The sequence below is a fragment of the Bos mutus genome, chromosome 28 (genome assembly GCF_027580195.1).
Source record: "Bos mutus isolate GX-2022 chromosome 28, NWIPB_WYAK_1.1, whole genome shotgun sequence".
Lineage (NCBI taxonomy): Eukaryota > Metazoa > Chordata > Mammalia > Artiodactyla > Bovidae > Bos > Bos mutus.
The window spans coordinates 35,198,031-35,216,932 of NC_091644.1; the positions used below are offsets into that span (position 1 = coordinate 35,198,031).

Below are 18,902 nucleotides of genomic sequence, written 5' to 3' on the forward strand. Positions count from 1 at the left end.
AGACAAAATTTTTAACAATTCCATCCTGTATGAATAGGAATAGAGAACTACATCTTCTTTATTTTTTTTCCACATATAAGCAGATATTTTATTAACTAAAGGAACATTTCTGAAAATGTTTAGGATACTACATAAAGAACTATCTTCTCCCTCTTCTTTCACTTTTTTACTTATTTCCATTTTAAGAATAATTTTGAATAGATCATCTTATCATTGGAGAGTTGGCTCACTGCATTAATATTTTTATAACTGGATTTTTAATAAAAGGGCAATTCAAGAAAGATTGACTAACCCCACTCTGAAACATCAAGATGAATTACCTGTCCCCTAGAAGATCTGTTTTGCTATCATGTATTGCAGAGCCTTACATAGTGTCCTGCAAAGAGGGAGCCTTGGGGTATGTTAATTAACTTACCCTTAAAATGTCCTTTTGGGAAGATGCTGGCAGTCACTAAGTCACGTGGTCTCGGGTCATGTGAATGTGTGCAGAGATTATGGGTTTGACAATAGGGAGCCATGGACCAAGACACTGATTTTAACATATAAACACTAAGATGAGCAAACACAATATACGTTCAGGGCTGACTAGGTTCCCTGATTACCACCCGAGGGAAGGTCAGTGGGTATTTACTGCACCCGAATGATTATGGTCTTACAATGTATCAAAAACAATACTCATTCTAAAACATCTTACTAGAAGTTTCTGTTGATAGGCTATGATTTTCTTCCAGAATGCTGACTCAGGAACTTCTGGCTCTCCATATCTGTGTGTGTGGAGCTGCCTCAGTTTTTGTTTACCCTTGTCTTCTTTGGCTTTTTCTTCTTTTTCTCCGTCTTCTCCTCTATGAATGCAAATGAGTGAAATATAAACCACCCAGACACCAAAGAACTGAACAAGTTTTATGCCAAAATATATAAACATACAAGTATTCAAATCATAGTATCAGTTTAAATAACTGATACCTCTTCTAATTTTAGAATTAGGGGTAGAATTTCTGGCTTATCATAGCCTCCTGTATATTGATAACTCTGTGAAGTTCCACTCTATAGGACATCTTACAGGCTTCAATTTTCTTTGTATCTCTACCCAGCATATTGCTTTCCAAGTGTACAATGAAATAGTTAACTGAAAAAGGAATAATGGAGACTTTCTTTTGGTTGTGACTTTCAACATACCTTATTTTTCAATTCTGATTTTAATGTTCAGTCTCTAACACTGACTAGCTATCAGGATTTAAAATCAGAGGCATATGCATTTGGTTGTTGACAGATATAGACAATGTCAATATGTTAATTCTGCAGACAATAATGGAATTGGGAGCACTGAAATTTGATACCTAAACCTCTCCGGGTACAAAATACCAAGCCTTCATGGAGATGTATTTATGTACATATGTAATCATATATATGTAAGCCACATAACATAACTCATACTTAACCCATATGAGGCTTTTCCAACATTATTTTTAACACTTAAGAGTCGCCACTGAAATGACTGTCAAGCTCTGTTATGTTTGTGTGTGTTTCATTGTTATAGCCCTTTACGTGGCCATTTTTACAACTGACCCAACAGTGCAAGATCGGTGACAATGAATGGCTCCGACTGTGAAGAATAGACAACAGTGACCCTCAAATGAGGCCTAATTCAAACGAACCAATGGTAAAAATACACCTTTGAGACAATAAAGGAAGCTTGAAGCCTAATATTTAGCAGCTATTAGACAGTATTTAAAGAATTGCAAATTTTGTTTAGTGTAAATAGAATGATAAATATGGTTCTTTAAACAGTCTTTAGCTGTTCAAATTAGTAATAACTTAGTAATTAGTATACAAGTTATATAAATTAGTAATGTATACAAGGTGCTTACAGGTGAAATGACATGGTGACTAGTATTGTCTTTAAAACAACTTGTCCCACAGAAGGCCCCACAATGTGTGTGTGTGTGTGTGTGTGTGTGTGTGTGTGTGTGGTGGGGATGGTTGGCAGAAGAAAACCTACATGCAACAAGGTTAGCAAAATGATAATAATTATTAGAACTAAAGTGAAAGTCGCTCAGCTGTGTCCAACGCTTTGCGATGCCATGGAATAATATAGTCCATGGGATTCTCCAGACCAGAATACTGGAGTGGGTAGCCATTCTCTTTTCCAGAGGATCTTCCCAACCCAGCAACTGAACCAGGGTCTCCTACATTGCAGGCAGATTCTTCACCAGCTGAGTTACCAGGGAAGCCCGTATTAAAACTAGGTGATGGGTTTATGGCTGTACATTATAACAGCCATTTATACATTCTCTCTTTTGTATGAGTTTGAAAATTTTACAGGCTTCAAGTATCTTTGTGTCTATATATTGCATATTCCTTTCAAAGTGTATGATAAAATATTTAACTGAAAAGAGAATAATAATGATGACTTTTTTTGGCTGTGACTTTTCAACATACCTTGTTTTTAAATTCTGATTTTAACGTTCAGTCCTTAACAATGACTAGCTGTTAGGGCTTAAAACGCTTCTAAATTTTCTCAAATATCTTAGAAATTAAAAAATATGATTTTCCCTGCAAAAGTGTTAAATTACTCAAAAGGTTAACTCTAGTAATGTCAAGCATGCATGTGAAAAAGTTGAATAAAACTGTTTCCCCATGAAAATATTAGAAAAAAGAATTATTTCTGAATTATTCACTTTAATATTATTTTAATTTTATAGGTATAACTAAATTAACACAATTCTAAACCAACATTTGTCTAATCTAGGGGGGAAAAAACAGACAATGAAAACAGGCCAAAGAAAATAACAGAAAAGAGGAGAAAAATAAAGTGCCATGCAAGAACAGTGGTACTTATGCAGTTAAAAATTTGCTTTCCCTAATTTTAAAAATATGCATATAAAACTGTGCAAACTTGGGGAATGATGTAGGTTTCCATTGTTAACAGGAAGCCAGTTTTATAGGAAATTACACATTTTCATTGTTTCATATGCAGCTCTTTATGTCTTAGTAATGCATTTATAACTGTGTTCTCCATAGCACCAAGACTGTAGGTGAAAACGAAGCTTCCTAAGCTCCACACCAGCCCTGCTGACTCAGAACCTGTGCAGGGGCCCAGGAAACTGTGTCTTTAACAGACTCTCCAGGTGGTTCTTCAGCAGGTGGCCCTGGGACAGTGTGTTGAGCACCACCACTCCCTAAGAGTCTATGCGATGGCATTCAGAATGCCTGTCCCCTCCCTTCTTTACAAGGACAGAATAGAGGCTCAATTAAAAAAAACTGCAACAGTCATCTTGCAGAGAATATCACATGGAATCATAAAGTCGTTACTGCTGAGAAACACACAAACAAAATCCTCATGGAACCAGAAAGAGACAGGAGTGCCCCCCACACCCCTCCAGGTAGGTGTTTACACTGATCCCCACCCACTGAGGATGAGGCCTTCCACTGAGATGACAGGTGTCACCTTGCAACCTGAGATTCTCTCCACTGCATCCCCGAACGGAGAGGATGTGTGAAAGACACTGACACAAAGCAAAGGGCACAGAAATGACACGTACTCAGCTTTCTCGGGTTCGGATTTGCTTTCTTCTTTTTCTTCCTTTTCTTCTTCTTTTGCCTTCTGCTCCTTGGATGAGTCCATGGGAAAAGAGAAGCGGGATAACACATCACTTTTGAATGAGTTCAGGAAGCTCTGTGACCCTGTGTCAAATTGTAACCTATAAATGTTGCCCTCCTGCCTCAATCGAGGGGATAAAACTGCCACGTGAGCCCTTCCTTCTGCTGGTTCATGCATTTCCCCTTCCCCACACTCACCTGCCAGGCCAGCAGGGAGCACCAACTTTCTAAGCTCCTTCCCACTTATTTCACAACTACCTTCTTTCCCTTATTCACCTACTCAAATCTTACTCATCCTCCAAACCAGCATAAGTCCCACTTCTTCAGTCTCAACCAGCTACTCCAAGCCATACTGAGCTTTCCATTTTCTCACGTAATCTCCACAGTCTGCGGCCTATGCTACTTACCACTTAATGATTTTCTAATTTTTTTCATGAGTGGTTTATCTTTCTAATAAACTCTTTAAGGAAACTTGAGAGCAATGATTACATCTTACATTTCTTTTAATTCCATATGATACCCAGGGGGACCAGACACATGGCCAATCCTCATAAAATATTTGTGGATGGAATGATTATTGATCAACTGCCTAATATCTTGAGAGTGAGTACCAGAGTTTGTACCTTCATAGTTTAATGAAATAATTTGTAAAGGACCTTCAAAAAGCCGGCTGGCTCTGCCTACTAAAAAGCCATTACTCTTTGGCAAGTCATCTACTGAATACCACTCTGGCACAAGTAAAACAGCTGATGTCAAGTTATCATGCCCACCTGAAGTCCAGAGAGCTGCTGTGATTGGAGGTAAGTTACCTGGAACTTTTCTTGCACCTCTGGGATGGGGACGGGGTTGCTCATGAGGTCACTCAGGCCAGCATTGGGATTGTGAGGAATCAGTTTGTACTGCCCTCCTTCTCGCTTCAGGTCCAAGCCAAAGATATCAGAAAGCAGGTCACTCTCCTCTGACAGTTCCTTCAAGTCCGTCAGGTCTTCAGAGGGCAGGGCCCCTTCCAGGGTTTTCCTCTCCCCCTCCTCCCCGTCTCCTCGAACCTCATCTTGTGTGGGGTCTGGCATGTTGGCCAAGAGCTCCGCCACTTTGATCTTCTTCGCACCTTCGACCAGGCTTCCTCCCAGCAGGAGGCTGCCGATGATGCGAGAGAAGCCTCTGAAAACGCTGGCTACAAAGTGCAGGAGGCTCATCAAAATACTCCAGTAGGATGTAAAGAAGGCTGTGATCATGTCCTTCACTGTCATCTTCTTCACCTTCTTCATCTGCTTCTTCAAGCTTTTCAGGCTGAGCATCCGCATAAGGGTCAAGATATTGTACCTGAGGGCAAACAGGGCGGACTTGACCGTCATGATGGAAAAGAAACCCATCCTTGGACCCTGCTCCTCCGGCTTCTCCTTCTCACTTTCCTCTTTATTCGCTGACCTCTCATTCAGATCTGACTCTGATATCTGAGCCGCCAGCTGCATCTCAAAGATGGTATCCTCGCAGAAGTTCACGAAGAGCTCCATCTTCTCTTTCTCCCCTCCTTCATTGACCACGTCAAATATAAATTGCCTTTTGGATTCCTTGACCTGGGGCTTTTCCCACTGGGTTCGGCTGGACTCACTGATTTCAAAATACACCCTCTCGATGCGCTTGGCACTGCCCATGATCTCGATGCGGCCCAGGAAGGGCTGGAAGTAATTGAGCACGCTCTCGGCCAATTCCAGGAAAGTCTGCAGCCGGGTGTCATTGGGCATGTGTTCGGAGAGATTTGTCAGAAGCACTGCCACATTGAAGCCAATGTCCTTGGCAGGCTCGTGGAACCGTTTGACAAATTCTTCATAGTCCAGGGTTTCATTTTCATCTGTCTCTGCACAGGACAGGAGAAACTCAGTCTCGGACTGGGTGTAGTGTTTATGGCTCTCCATGGCTTTGTGAAAGTCCCTCTTGGAAATAACTCCCTTACCATCGGGGTCATACTCTTTGAAAGTATCAGAAGATGTCAAGTCCTTGAGCTTTAAGAACATGTCAAAAAACTTGAGAATCATCTCCACGTTGTTGGAAGATTCCACGAGCATATCAACCATCTGTTTGCCAATGGTGCCATTAACAACATTGCCTGGGGATAAAGAATTGCATTGGCTCAAAATGAACATTCCCAATAAAACCAGTGTCGATGGCAGATAGGAGCCAATGTACGTTGAGTGTGTGCTCAGTTGTTGTACCCTGGTCCAACTGAGTAAGTTGCTTCTAACTTGAGCAGATAAATAGTAAACATCTTAAAATGTCTTAAATAAAAGTGCCTATAGAGAAAATAACAATATAAATCTTATATGACACCTGAATCAAAGATAGCTCTTTTCTCTTCCAATGTGTGAAGGAAAAGATGGATAATTACTTGTAAACTCTAATTTTAGAAAGTGATTACATGAACACATGCAAAAGCATATTTACAAAGTAATTAGACTAATGCATGTAAACAATATGTGATGAAAGGCTGACATTTTTTCCCTTTAATTGATCCTAGAAGCAACACACTTTAGGATTTTTTAAAAAAAAGAAAAAAGGCAGACGTTTATATTATCCAAAAGCCTGAAACAGAAATCCAGTCTCATATTAATAATAAAAATGAGTGTTTGCCTAGCCCTTTGGGGATAAAAAAATCACTGCTCACAGACATTACACCTAATTTCATGTTCATACCTGAAAATACCTGTGAGACAGGTAGTTTTTATTATTAATTATGATTTTACTATTGAGGAAACTGTGTTTAGCAAGGTTAAATTAAATTGTATGCTGTAAAATGATTATTGAGAGCTAGGGCCAGGACTTCAAACGGAACCACTGAGGGCAAATTAGATGTTCTTTCTGATGTAAAATGTAAAAGATCTCCTTACATTTCTTCATAGTTCAGAATGTTTATAGCTAGAAAATGGCATATTATGAATAAGCCTGAGAAAATGAGATATTACCCTAAATTATAGAGTCATCATTCCTTGAACAGAATGTGATATGTAACACAAAGACGGGCATCAGAATAAAGATACATGATGATGGGTTTGTGGAGTTCATCTGTGAGGCAGTAAACACCAGAGTTAAGAGCATGGGCCCAAGGGCTTTCCTGGTGGTCCAGTGGTTAAGATTCTGCCTGCTAATGAAGGGAACACGGGTTTGATCCCTGGCCCAGAAGATCCCACATGCCTTGGGGCAGCTAAGCCCATAGGCCACAATTACTGAAGTGGTACACCTAAAGCCCATGCTCGGCAATGAGAGAAGCCCCCACAATGAGAAGCCTGAGCCCTTCAACTCGAGAGTAGCCCCCACTCACCCCAATTAGAGAAAGCTCACAGGCAGCAATGAAGACCTAGTACAGCCAAAAAAAAAAAAAGGCATTGGCTCAGGAGCCATGCTGTTGGGGTTTGAATCCAGATCCCACCATCTGCTGGCACAGCAACCTGGGCAGATTTCTTAGCCTCTCTGCACTATTTGCAAAAGAGTGATAATGATACTATCCAATTCACAAACCTGGTATTCAGATGAAAAAGTACTTAAACGAGGTTAATTTTAATTCATTATTCCTTCAGTTATTATGTCTGTGTTGCTACTATTTAGACTAAAACTTGAATTGAGGTCCTGGGAAAAGGATCTATGGTTGGAGAATACAGAGTGGCTGCCAACTAAGGGTTTCAAGCAAACACTGCATCTTTAAAGTTCTAGAGCAAGGTGTGTCTACTACCTTTATTAGCTAATGCAGGGCAGACTAAGTGAGAGAGAGAAATTAGAAGGACTAAAGAAAAAAAGGATAGGGAACATAATAGCAAACATTCTATAGTGGCTCTGGTCACATTCACATGGTTTCACAGAATGCTCGCAGAAGCTGTTCTGAGCTCCGTCTCATAGAGGAGGGACGTGAGAAACGGAGACATTACTCATGTCAGGGTCACGCTGCCTGGGTCAGAAAGTGAGATGTGGGTGCTGGTGGCGGATCTCAGAACCTAATCTCTTACCCACTATATTTACTGCCTGAGATAGAAAGAAAACACAGTAGCAAAGGAAAATAAGGTGGAAAGAGAGAGAATGAAAACCCAAGAAAGAGGCATGGAGTGGGGAGAACTTAGGCTGCCACGAGCCTTGGTGGGTGGGATGCTCTCTACTGCCTTCTCCACCTGCAGAAATGTAAGGACCCACAGGAGCTATAAGGCAGTCAGCTCAAAGCAGCAATTTACGCATTTGGAGTGTCCTCAAACATCTGTAATCCCTACTGCTTACAAACAAAATGACAACAAACAAAACCCTCTTTAAGGTACTCTCTGAGGAGCATACCCTTTAAGGTATCACTGTGAAATGAAAAATACCACTATAAAATGAAGTACTACTGGTTTCACTCCATAGCTTTGTGACCTGAGATTGGCAGGATTTTTTTTTTTAATTAAAAAAAAAAAAAAAAAAACTAACTTGAGAAAAGAGTAGTCAAGCCAGCAATAAGTCTGAGGTATCTGTCCCATTTTGGCACTGATATTTTATCCTTTGCAGCAGGCTGACTCCCAGAGCAAGCATATATGGAATCCTTCAAAGAATAATGGGGATTTGAAGATGTAAATCAAAACTACCTTCCAACATGGACAGCAACATGACCACCATGTCCTTCTGAAGATCCATCAATTCTTTCAGTAGCTCAATTTGACTGGAGTCCTGAAAGTATTAACACAGTGCATTTGAGATAACATGAGAAAATTACACAGCAAGAATGTCATACTTATTCTCACAAAAAGAATACCTTTCTACCAATAGCAGACTTTACAGCATTATACAGCTAAAAAGAAGCCAAATAAAAATCTGCAGCTTATTAAAAATACACACTTCAGAATGAAAGAGTATTTACTGTTGATTTCAACTCATATTTTTTAAAGTATTCGTAAGGACAATGAATAAATCTAACAAGAGTATGGAAGAGCTAAACAATGGTGGAGACCCTCGGGTCAGGTAGGCAAGAACCCTGGGCATCTTTCTTCTCCTTGAAAACACTAGACTTGTCTTTTCTTCTTTCTAACTTACTACACTGAGATGCTATACACGTTGTAAAACTAACTTATTCTGGAAAACACAGGCATGACAGTGATATGAGATAAACTCACCCGACATAAATCTAGCCAAAAAATGCACACAAGTATCTTATTTACCAACTTGATTAAGCTCTTGGGTATTTCTCTGTTTAAAATTTTCTGGTTTTTTTGTCTTTGATTTTTCACCATGAAACAAAAAATTTTATATAGATATGTTGTGTATAAACATCACTATGCTTAGATTCATTGCCTGAAAACATGGAATATTGATATCTGCATTATAACCCCATGCGTCACCAGAGTTTTTTATTTTAAAACTATACTTTTTTCAAAAAAAATACACATATACCTATATATATATATGCACACACACACCCACAAGGTATTGTTTTATTCACATGAATTTTTCTACACAGGAAGCCAAATTTCAACACTGTATGAAGGATGAGATGTATTTCTTTCTAAATAGTTGGTACCTCAACTAGGTCTATAAACTGTGAACAACTGTTAGGTAGCACTGCTAGATGTTAATAAAATGATGGAAATACATCCAAATAAGAACTCTCTTGTGATAAATTTGGTTCATGTTGATTTTCTTTACTTACTAAAATGTCACTAGCAATTAGATGAAACAATCATGATATTTCCTTATTTGGTAGAAGTTACCAATAACCAGATACTGACAAAGATTCTCTCCTTGACCAAACTAGCCAACTCCTCTGGGCCCTCTTCCCAAGTAGGCTTTAATCTTGGTTTATAAAGCCTTGAACAACTGGGAGATGGGATTAGCAGATGCAAACTATAGGATGGATAAATAAGATTCTCGTATGTAGCACAGGGAACTATATTCAATATTCTGTGATAAACCATAATGAAAAAGAATACTAAAAAAAGAATGTCCATATGTATATAACTGAGTCATTTTACTGTATAGCAGAGATTGATATAACACTGAAAATCAACGATTTGTTGTTGCTCAATCGCTACATTGTATCCAACTCTTTATGACCCCATGGACTGTAGCATGCCAGATTCCCCTATCCTTCACTATCTCCAGGAGTTTGTTCAAATTCAAGTCCACTGAGTCAATGATGCTATCTGTCTCATCAGCAAATCAACTACACTTCAGTTAAAAAAAAAAAAAAAAAGAGAACAAAACACGACATGGTTTCTAACAGCTCAAAGCTACTTCACTAGGAAGACCTCAACCCCTCTTAGGGTGCTTGCCTGAGAAAACTCAAGGCTGCCAAAAAAATTTATTATTTGTTCCAGCCAACACCTGAGGATGCTAGAGTCTGTCTCCCAGGCTCTGTAGGAGGTAGAATCCTAATGTCAATACTTGCCAGCTAGCAGACACAGCTGGCCCATCACGTTTACACTGACCAGCCTTTTATAATTTTTCTCTTCCCTGAGCCCTGATCATCCCCTCCTCCTCCCATCATCTCTGTACAAGTCCAAGTTGAGTTCAGCTCACACTAGATTTTCCTCCCTACAGTGACAGTTATCACTGATTAAATCTGTTCTTGCCACTTTAACCTGTGCCTGGCTCTATTTGACAATATTTTCCAGATTGGAGGGCAGGGTGGAGGTGTGAGTTTCCTCACTTTGCTGGAGGCAAGGAGACTCAAGGAAGAGATGGACACATAAATGAAATTGTGGGGGCTGGACAGGTAGTCCTTTGACTTTAATCTAGCATTCTCTCCTCTCTTGACACCTGACAGATATCCACACTCAACAGATATGTCAGATCTCAGGACATCCCAGTAAAATTCCCTGCATCAAAGGGACATATTTACTCAAGATTCATATTTAGAGTTTTTCTATTCATGTATCTCTGACTCCACATGCAATACAGGGGTGAGAAAACAGCATGCTCATGTTTCCAAGATGTGCTCCCAGATTAATATTAAGCATGGTGAAAAATCTGTTTCTTCGTCATTTGCCTAACTGTACTGCTATTTTTTTCTCTTTGACTTTCGAAGTTAAATGTCCGGTTAATTGGTGAATGTCATCTTTTGAGAACAAATGCTTGTTTATGACCCTATAAGAAAACTGTCTCTCCTTAACGAGGGATTTGCAGCAGATTACAATCCTCTTCCAATTATATGTATGGATGAGGAAAATTCCAGCGAGTAATCATTGAAATGTGGGTCTATGAAGGATTGTAAAATATACAGTGTTTGGTGACTATACTGTTTTATTTCTCCATTACAGTCAATTCCTTTATCTTTTATTCTCAAATTTGAATAACGGCTCCCACCTATTGTCAGTTTGCATAAAATTCTTTTATTAAAAAAAAGGATTAAAAAAAAAGTCATGTAAAAGATTTATAAAGAAGTCATCTAAAAAAGATAACATTCTGACACAGGAAAGTGTGTTTAATTTGCCAATGATCACAGTGTACAGTGTCTCACCTAGGCTGACAGAGGACAGTGACTTTACCTGAGACAGCTTCATCTGCATGTGGGCAAATACATGAAGAAAACCCACCACAGCATCCCAGAGCCTGCTGTGAGCCAAACTCTGCTGGTTGCCAGTGCAAGGACCCTGGGCCAGAAACAGACAAACAACAGTCATTCCTGATAAATTAACTGCCAAATTAAACTTTACAATAATAGATTTTACTTTAGCAACAAGTGACTGGAAGAGAGGACTGCATTGAAGATACTGACAAGATGTCAAAATGGAAGCTTCACTTAAGGACCTAGAGCTGAGGATAAAAGATATAACTGAGCCAGGACCCTATGCTGCTGCTGCTGCTGCTAAATTGCTTCAGTCGTGTCCGACTCTGTGCAACCCCATAGACAGCAGCCCACCAGGCTCCCCCGTTCCTGGGATTCTCCAGGCAAGAGTACTGGAGTGGGTTGCCATTTCCTTCTTCAATGTATGACAGTGAAAAGTGAAAGTGAAGTCGCTCAGTCGTGTCCGACTCTTAGCGACCCCATGGACTGCAGCCTTCCAGGCTCCTCTGCCCATGGGATTTTCCACGCAACAGTACTAGAGTAGGTTGCCATTGCCTTCTCCGAGGACCCTATGGGGCCCTCCCAAAACAGACCTCCACTCAAGTCCTCGGCCTTCCTTTTATCTGTAGGAAAACTTTAGTCAAACAATAAATTTAATCAAAGAAGGGGAAAAATGCAGAAGGAAAGGAAAACAGGCAAGACAAAATAATAATACTTTAGCCATTAAACAAAGTCAAAGACCTTTAGTTCCTTCTCAAGGTCAACAGATAATATTCTGAGCCATGTCCTCTGAGCTGTTTGGCAGAGACTGAAACTCCTACCAGGTGGGTGAAGTTAACTATATACTGCCCACCAACATGTAGACCCAGACAGGTTGATGATGTTGACTCCCAGTGACCTCACCACTAGCCAATCAGAGGAACGTCCATGAGCTGATCACACACTCCACAAGCCCCCTCTCATAACCTGTCCATGAGTTGATCACACACCCCACAAGTCCCCTCTCTCAACTTGTCCATGAGCTGATCACACACCCCCAAGACCCCTCCCTCATCCTGTCTTTCTAAAGCTTTACCAGCAAGCCTTCAGGGACTTCAGGCCTTTTAAGTTCTAGCTGTCGTGGACTCCTTATTTGGTGCCTGCAATAAATGCTGCACTCTCCTTCACCAGCACCAGGTGTCAGCAGATTGGCTTTATTGCACACAGACAACCAGACCCTAATTTGGTTCAGTAACAAAGACAGTAAGTGCCAAGCATCTTCATATTTCAAAAGTAAGGTGCTAGATTCAGTACCTGTGAAAGGAAACTAAATAGATCTTTCTAGCCTTAAGACATAAAGGTGTTGAAGTTGAAAAGGGACAGACTTTGCAAAGTGCTCTCCAACCTCCACCCCCGCACGGTGGGTGAGGACCGGGCTACCCCTGCCTTCCTTTACATGGGGAGAGAGAGGAGGCCTCAAGAGAGCCATCAGGAGTGCGTGACTTCTGTCTTCTGAAGTTGGGCAGCTTTTTGACATAAGAGAAGCCATTTTGGCCTGAGCCATTTTTGTGATCTCAGCCTGGTCACAGTGCTTGCCCTTGGATAGATCTCAGTAATCAATGATCTTAGGGAAACAAAGGAACTGAGGAATAGAGAAAGGGCAGTCAAACAATAGTGCAGTGAAAACAGAGTTTTAGTTCCTCCTCAAAGGAGGTACATAATCTGATACAGTCCTTGAGTTTTGCAGGAGCTAAGGCCCTCACCCAGGTGGGGGACAGAATGATGACATCCCTCCTGACTCCAGTCAACTAAACTTGGACTCTGTCAACCTCTGTCCGAATTCTTCACTGCTGAAGCCTCTTCATGAATATGCATGTACCCTTAGCTTAAAACTTTCCCAATTTTGCTGTTTGGAGAGACACTACTTTGGGAAAGAACCCTAGTGTTCTCCTTACTTGCTGCAAGTAATAATAAATCCTTCCTTCCTCCAATCTTTGGTTGTATCTATTAGCTCAACATCCATCAAGAGAAGAACCTAGTTTTTGGGTAACAGCCTGGTATTAGAAAGTGTAAAAGATGGAAAGTAACAAAAAATTGATTTCTTAAGTGGGAGCTATTCTGTCCAAAAGGACTTTGAAATATTGCCAAGCAAACTGTCTCAAAGGGTAATGTGATTTTCAGAGGTGGATGGGGGCCACCAGATGCACAAAGATTGTGGAGTAATTTGAAACTGGAAGGGAAAAGACACCTTTCCAGGCACTGGAAGCAGTAGGAGAGCCAAGCCCCCTCATCAGAGGAAGAATATAATACGCCACCCAGGTGGCCAGGCCACAGTGCAGTCCTGAATTCCACGTGCCTAGAGGAAAACCTCCCTCTCCTTACTCTTCCTCTTCACAGCTCCAACCCCGAGGAGGCCTAGGCTGGCTCACGGGGGGCAGAGGAGGAACAGACACCCCTTGGAGAGAAGGCAGAGAAGCCCAGAGCCTACTCCTTGCCCTCCACCCTCAGCCCACAAGGCCTTTTCAGCATAAAATCAGGCATGAGGGGCAGTGTTTCTTTGAGGGGGAGTTTTAAATTGGGTAAGAGTTAACTGATAGTGTCACCATACAATGACTGAAGTGAGACAATTTTTGTGACAAAGTGACTGAAGGAATTTTATTTATCTGAGAGTGGCTGGTGCACAAGATCCATTCAAAGAGGGGTAAAGAAATGGGCTACAGAGCAAGTTTGAAGAGACGGGGGGAGAAGGGATCACTTCACTTAGAGGTTAACACGTTCAGTGTACCTGGCCAAACTGGTTTTACAGCGTACATCAGTCCTGTCTGGCTTCTGCGTCAAAGCAACAGATTCTCAGGATTTCACTGTGGTCCCTTGTTGGCAATGTGCCCTGTGCGCTTGCTATAGAGAAGAAGCCAATTCTGACTCCATGTTGGAACTGTTTCTTTGACTTGCTTTTTGTTGCTTTTGTTATTACCATCATGCATAATGGCCTGCCTTAAAGGACCCTGACCCTCTGCTGCTGCTGCTGCTGCTGCTGCGTCGCTTCAGTCGTGTCCGACTCTGTGCCACCCCAGAGACGGCAGCCCACCAGGCTCCCCTGTCCCTGGGATTCTCTAGGCAAGAACACTGGAGTGGGTTGCCATTTCCTTCTCCAATGCATGAAAGTGAAAAGTGAAAGTGAAATCGCTCAGTCGTGTCTGACTCCTAGCGACCCCATGGACTGCAGCCTACCAGGCTCCTCCGCCCAATGGGATTTTCCAGCCAAGAGGACTGGAGTGGGGTGCCATTGCCTTCTCCTGACCCTCTGCCTGACTGTAAAGTAAAATGCCTTTGTTCAACTCAAAAAGAGATAGTGTGACACCACCTACCTCTGAATGGAAGAGATTAGCACATCCCTTTCAAAGGCTGAACCTTCCTGGAAATGTTGCCCAAGACTGAAGACCCTTTTACTTTCCTTCCTCACTGCCTCTCCCTCTCTATTCTGCCTTTTGACTTTAGTTCCTCATTGTTTCTTTCTCTCTTTCTGATTCTATAAAAGAACCTGTCATCCTGACCACAATAAGATGGTTACTTTGAGAAATTAGTCTGACATCTTCTCAGTCAGCTGGCTTTCCTGAAGGAGGAAACAGAACAGGCTGTATCTTGAAAGCAGGACTCCATCTTGGGCTGGACTGTGGACTTTGAGCTATATGCCCAGTATCTATGGAAATGACATACTAATGGAAAACCAGACCCCCTCATTTATTCAATGCCTGTAACATAAAATCCTTGCTACTATTATACAGAGAATGGATCAACAACAAGGTCCCACTATATATAGCACAGGACACCATGTTCAATATACTGTATTAAATCATAATGGAAAAGAATATGAAAGAGTGTGTGTGTGTGTGTGTGTGTGTATGCATGTACATATATATCTATATGTAAATATATACATATATGTACATATATAAATAAATACATATGTGCATATATACATATATACAGGTATACGATATATACATATACATGTACATATACATATGCACACATGTACATATATACATACATACATATATGTATATATATACACATGCACATATATGCATATATATATATATTATATATATATATACAGAAAATGCTGAAGAAGCTTAAGTTGAAGTTGAATGGTTCTATGCAGACCTACAAAAGCTTCTAGAACTAACACCCAAAAAAGATGTCCTTTTCATTATAGGGGACTGGAATGAAAAAATAGGAACTCCATAAACACCTGGAGTAACAGGCAAATTTGGCCTTGGAGTACAGAATGAAGTAGGGCAAAACATAACAGAGTTTTGCCAAGAGAACGCACTGGTCATAGCAAACATCTCTTCCAACAACACAAGAGAAGACTCTACACATGGACATCACCAGATGGTCAATACCAAAGTCAGACTGATCTTATTCTTCACAGCCAAAGATGGAGAAGCTATAGAGAGTCAGCAAAAACCAGACCAGGAGCTGACTATGGCTCAGATCATGAACTCCTTAGTGCCAAATTCAGACTTAAATTGAAGAAAGTAGGGAAAACCACTAGACCATTCAGGTATGACCTAAATCAAATCCCTTATGATTATACATTGAATGTGACAAATAGATTCAAGGGGTTAGATCTGATAGACAGAGTGCCTGAAAAATTATGGATGGAGTTTTGTGACATTGTACCAGGAGGCAGTGATCAAAACCATACCCAAGAAAAAGAAATGCAAAAAGGCAAAATGGTTGTTGACAAGGCCTTACAAATAGCTGAGAAAAGAAGAGAAGCTAAAGGCAAAGGAAAAAAAGAAAGACATACCCATTTGAATTCAGAGTTCCAAAGAACAGCAAGGAGAGATAAGAAAGACTTCCTCAGTGATCAATGCAAAGAAATGGAAAAAAATAGAATGGGAAGACTAGAGATCTCTTCAAGAAAATTAGACATACCAAGGGAATATTTCATGCAAAGATGGGCACAATAAATGACAGAAATGGTATGGACCAAACAGAAGCAGAAAATATTAAGAATAGGGGGCAATAATACACAGAACTATACAAAAAGGATCTTCATGACACAGATTATCATGATGGTGTGATCACTCACCTAGAGCCAGACATCCTGGAATGCAAAGTCAACTGGGCCTTAGGAAGCATCACTATGAACAAAGCTAGTGGAGGTGATGGAATTCCAGCTGAGCTAAATCCTAAAAAATGATGCTGTGAAAGTGCTGCACTCAATATGTCAGCAAATTTGGAAAACTTAGCAGTGACTGCAGGACTGGAAAAGTCCAGTTTTCATTTGAATCCCAAAGAAAGGCAATGCTAAAGAATGCCCAATTGCACTCATCTCACACGCTGCAAAGCAGCCAGGCTTCAACAGTACGTGAACTGTGAATTTCCAGATGCTCACCCTGCATTACGAAAAGGCAGAGGAACCAAAGATCAAATTGCCAATATCTGCTGGATCATCAAAAAAGCAAAAGAGTTCCAGAAAAACATCTCTTTCTGCTTTATTGACTATGCCAAAGCCTTTGACTGTGTGGATCACAATAAACTGTGGAAAATGCTGAAAGAGATGGGAATACCAGACCACCTGACCCACCTCTTGTGAAACCTGTATGCAGGTCAGGAAGCAACAGTTAGAACTGGACACGGAACATCAGACTTGTTCCAAATTGGGAAAGGAGTATGTCACCCTGCTTATTTAACTTATATGCAGAGTCCATCACGAGAAATGTTGGGCTGGAAGAAGCACAAGCTGGAATCAAGATTGCTGGGAGAAATATCAATAACCTCAGATATGTAGATGACACCACCCTTATGGCAGAAAGTGAAGAGGAACTAAAAAGCCTGTTGATGAAAGTGAAAGAGGAGAATGAAAAAGTTGGCTTAAAGCTCAACATTTAGAAAACGAAGATCATGGCATCTGGTCCCATCACTTGATGGGAAATAGATGGGGAAACAGTGGAAACAGTGTCAGACTTTATTTTCTGGGGCCCCAAAATCACTGCAGATGGTGATTGCAGCCATGAAATTAAAAGATGCTTACTCCTTGGAAGGAAAGTTATGACCAACCTAGATAGCATATTCAAAAGCAGAGACATTACTTTGCCAACAAAGGTCTGTCTAGTGAAGGCTCTGGTGGTATTTATGTTTTAGTTCTTTTAAGAAGCCATTTGCTGTTTCTATAAAATTCACTTGCTTGTGAATGTCAATCAATAAGATCAATCAATCTTATTATTTAATCAGGACAGTTCACACCAAACGTGGTATTGCTCTCTTTCTAGACACTGATGAGAATATTAAGGCAGTAATGGAAGCCAAGGAGATCAGGAAATAGGTACATGAATGGTCTGGACTGGATTTAAAACTTCACTTGTGTTTGAATAAAGAAAAGTTATAAGAATTATCAAGTGTGGCTTTCCCATTTTGAAATGCTAAAATAAGAATCCTCTTCCCTGCCCAAGGAGAAAAGAGAAAAAGTGAGATCCTTCCAAGGTATGAATACAGAGGAGAGAGTGAACCTAGGGGAGGTAAGGAGTAGCCATGCTTCCATCTTTCCTCCGCACCACTCAGCCCTGGTGGCTTCACTCGGCCATGAAGAGTTCTCTCATTCAGTCATTCTACAGATACCTGCAAGTATGCCAGGCTTTGGAGACACAATCTGTTATTTTTACTTAACCTTTTCCCCCTTAAGACTATGTTTTGTCTGACAAAAGAAACTGTAAGTTTCTTCCTCCTATTTTATTTTTGTACATGACACTTCAATCACAGTGATGGAGTCAGAGTAATATCAGCCATGGACACAAGTCTTCTAGAAAATGGCAAAGTTTTGCTTGCTGAAGAAAGAAGAATTTTATAAACTCTTTTAAGAATCTGTAGATCAAAACTAGAAGTCTACCCCAAGAAGAATATAAAGCAAATCAATGTAAAAAATGTATATTATTCATGGGACTTGAAAATTTTACCTATAATTATCACATTGTATTGCCATTTAATATATTTACATATACACACATATATGTACACACACACATACTGTGTGGACAAAGAATGCAGCCTGCCATTTAATTAAACAAAGGATGCTGTTGCCATCAGCCCAGCAACCACTGCAGCCACCCAAACAGTGTACCTGAGGGGATTCAGGATGGAGAAAAGCAGGATCCAGGCCCTGAGAGTTAAGGTGCATATCAAAGGAATGATTTCAGGGAGCCCAGACTCTTGCATCTTCCCATATATAGAAACGCACAAAATTCACTAACTTCAGATGTCTGGTTTTCTTTACTTGTAATCTTTTGATGTTCTGACTACTTTATTTATTTATTGCAAAAACCTGCATATTCTGGCTCCTCCCTTACCTTTTAGAACAGTTGCCCAGAGCTGAGAGGCTGCTCCTGGGATTAAGTCCTAAGTAAGTCCACCAAATAAAAACACAACTTCCAACTTTTAGATGGTGCAATATTTTTTTTTTTTTCAGTTGACAACACACACACACATTACAGTGAAGTTTTTAAATGCTTTTTTCCTTTTTGTAAGGTTTCTAAAAAACTCCCTCCTCATTTTCACAAGAATACTATAAAAAGTGGCTTAAAGTTCTGCCCTTTCTCCTTCACTTCTCTCTCCTTCTTCATCGATATTTATTGAGTGCTTAATATATACACTAGGTATTGGAGATACGACACATTCAACCTCATGGTTCATGCCTTGGTATCTCATGATATCTCAATCCTAAAAGTGGTAAGGCAAGTTCATTCCATATAACTTCACATCTGATTTTAAATGACCCATTGGCTAAGATTCTACAGAAGGC

The 18,902-nt window shown here is 40.4% G+C and overlaps 1 protein-coding gene across 1 annotated transcript in view; it reads right to left on the reverse strand.

The window, feature by feature from the left end:
• Positions 1 to 18,902, reverse strand: part of RYR2 (ryanodine receptor 2) — an 819,609-nt gene that overhangs the window by 55,558 nt on the left and 745,149 nt on the right. The window contains exons 89-93 of the mRNA XM_070364567.1: positions 11,094 to 11,198; positions 8,199 to 8,280; positions 4,410 to 5,707; positions 3,543 to 3,610; positions 695 to 842 (exon numbers count right to left, since the gene is read on the reverse strand). Of these exons, the coding sequence (XP_070220668.1) occupies positions 695 to 842; positions 3,543 to 3,610; positions 4,410 to 5,707; positions 8,199 to 8,280; positions 11,094 to 11,198 (1,701 nt within the window). The remainder of the gene's footprint in view (positions 1 to 694; positions 843 to 3,542; positions 3,611 to 4,409; positions 5,708 to 8,198; positions 8,281 to 11,093; positions 11,199 to 18,902) is intronic.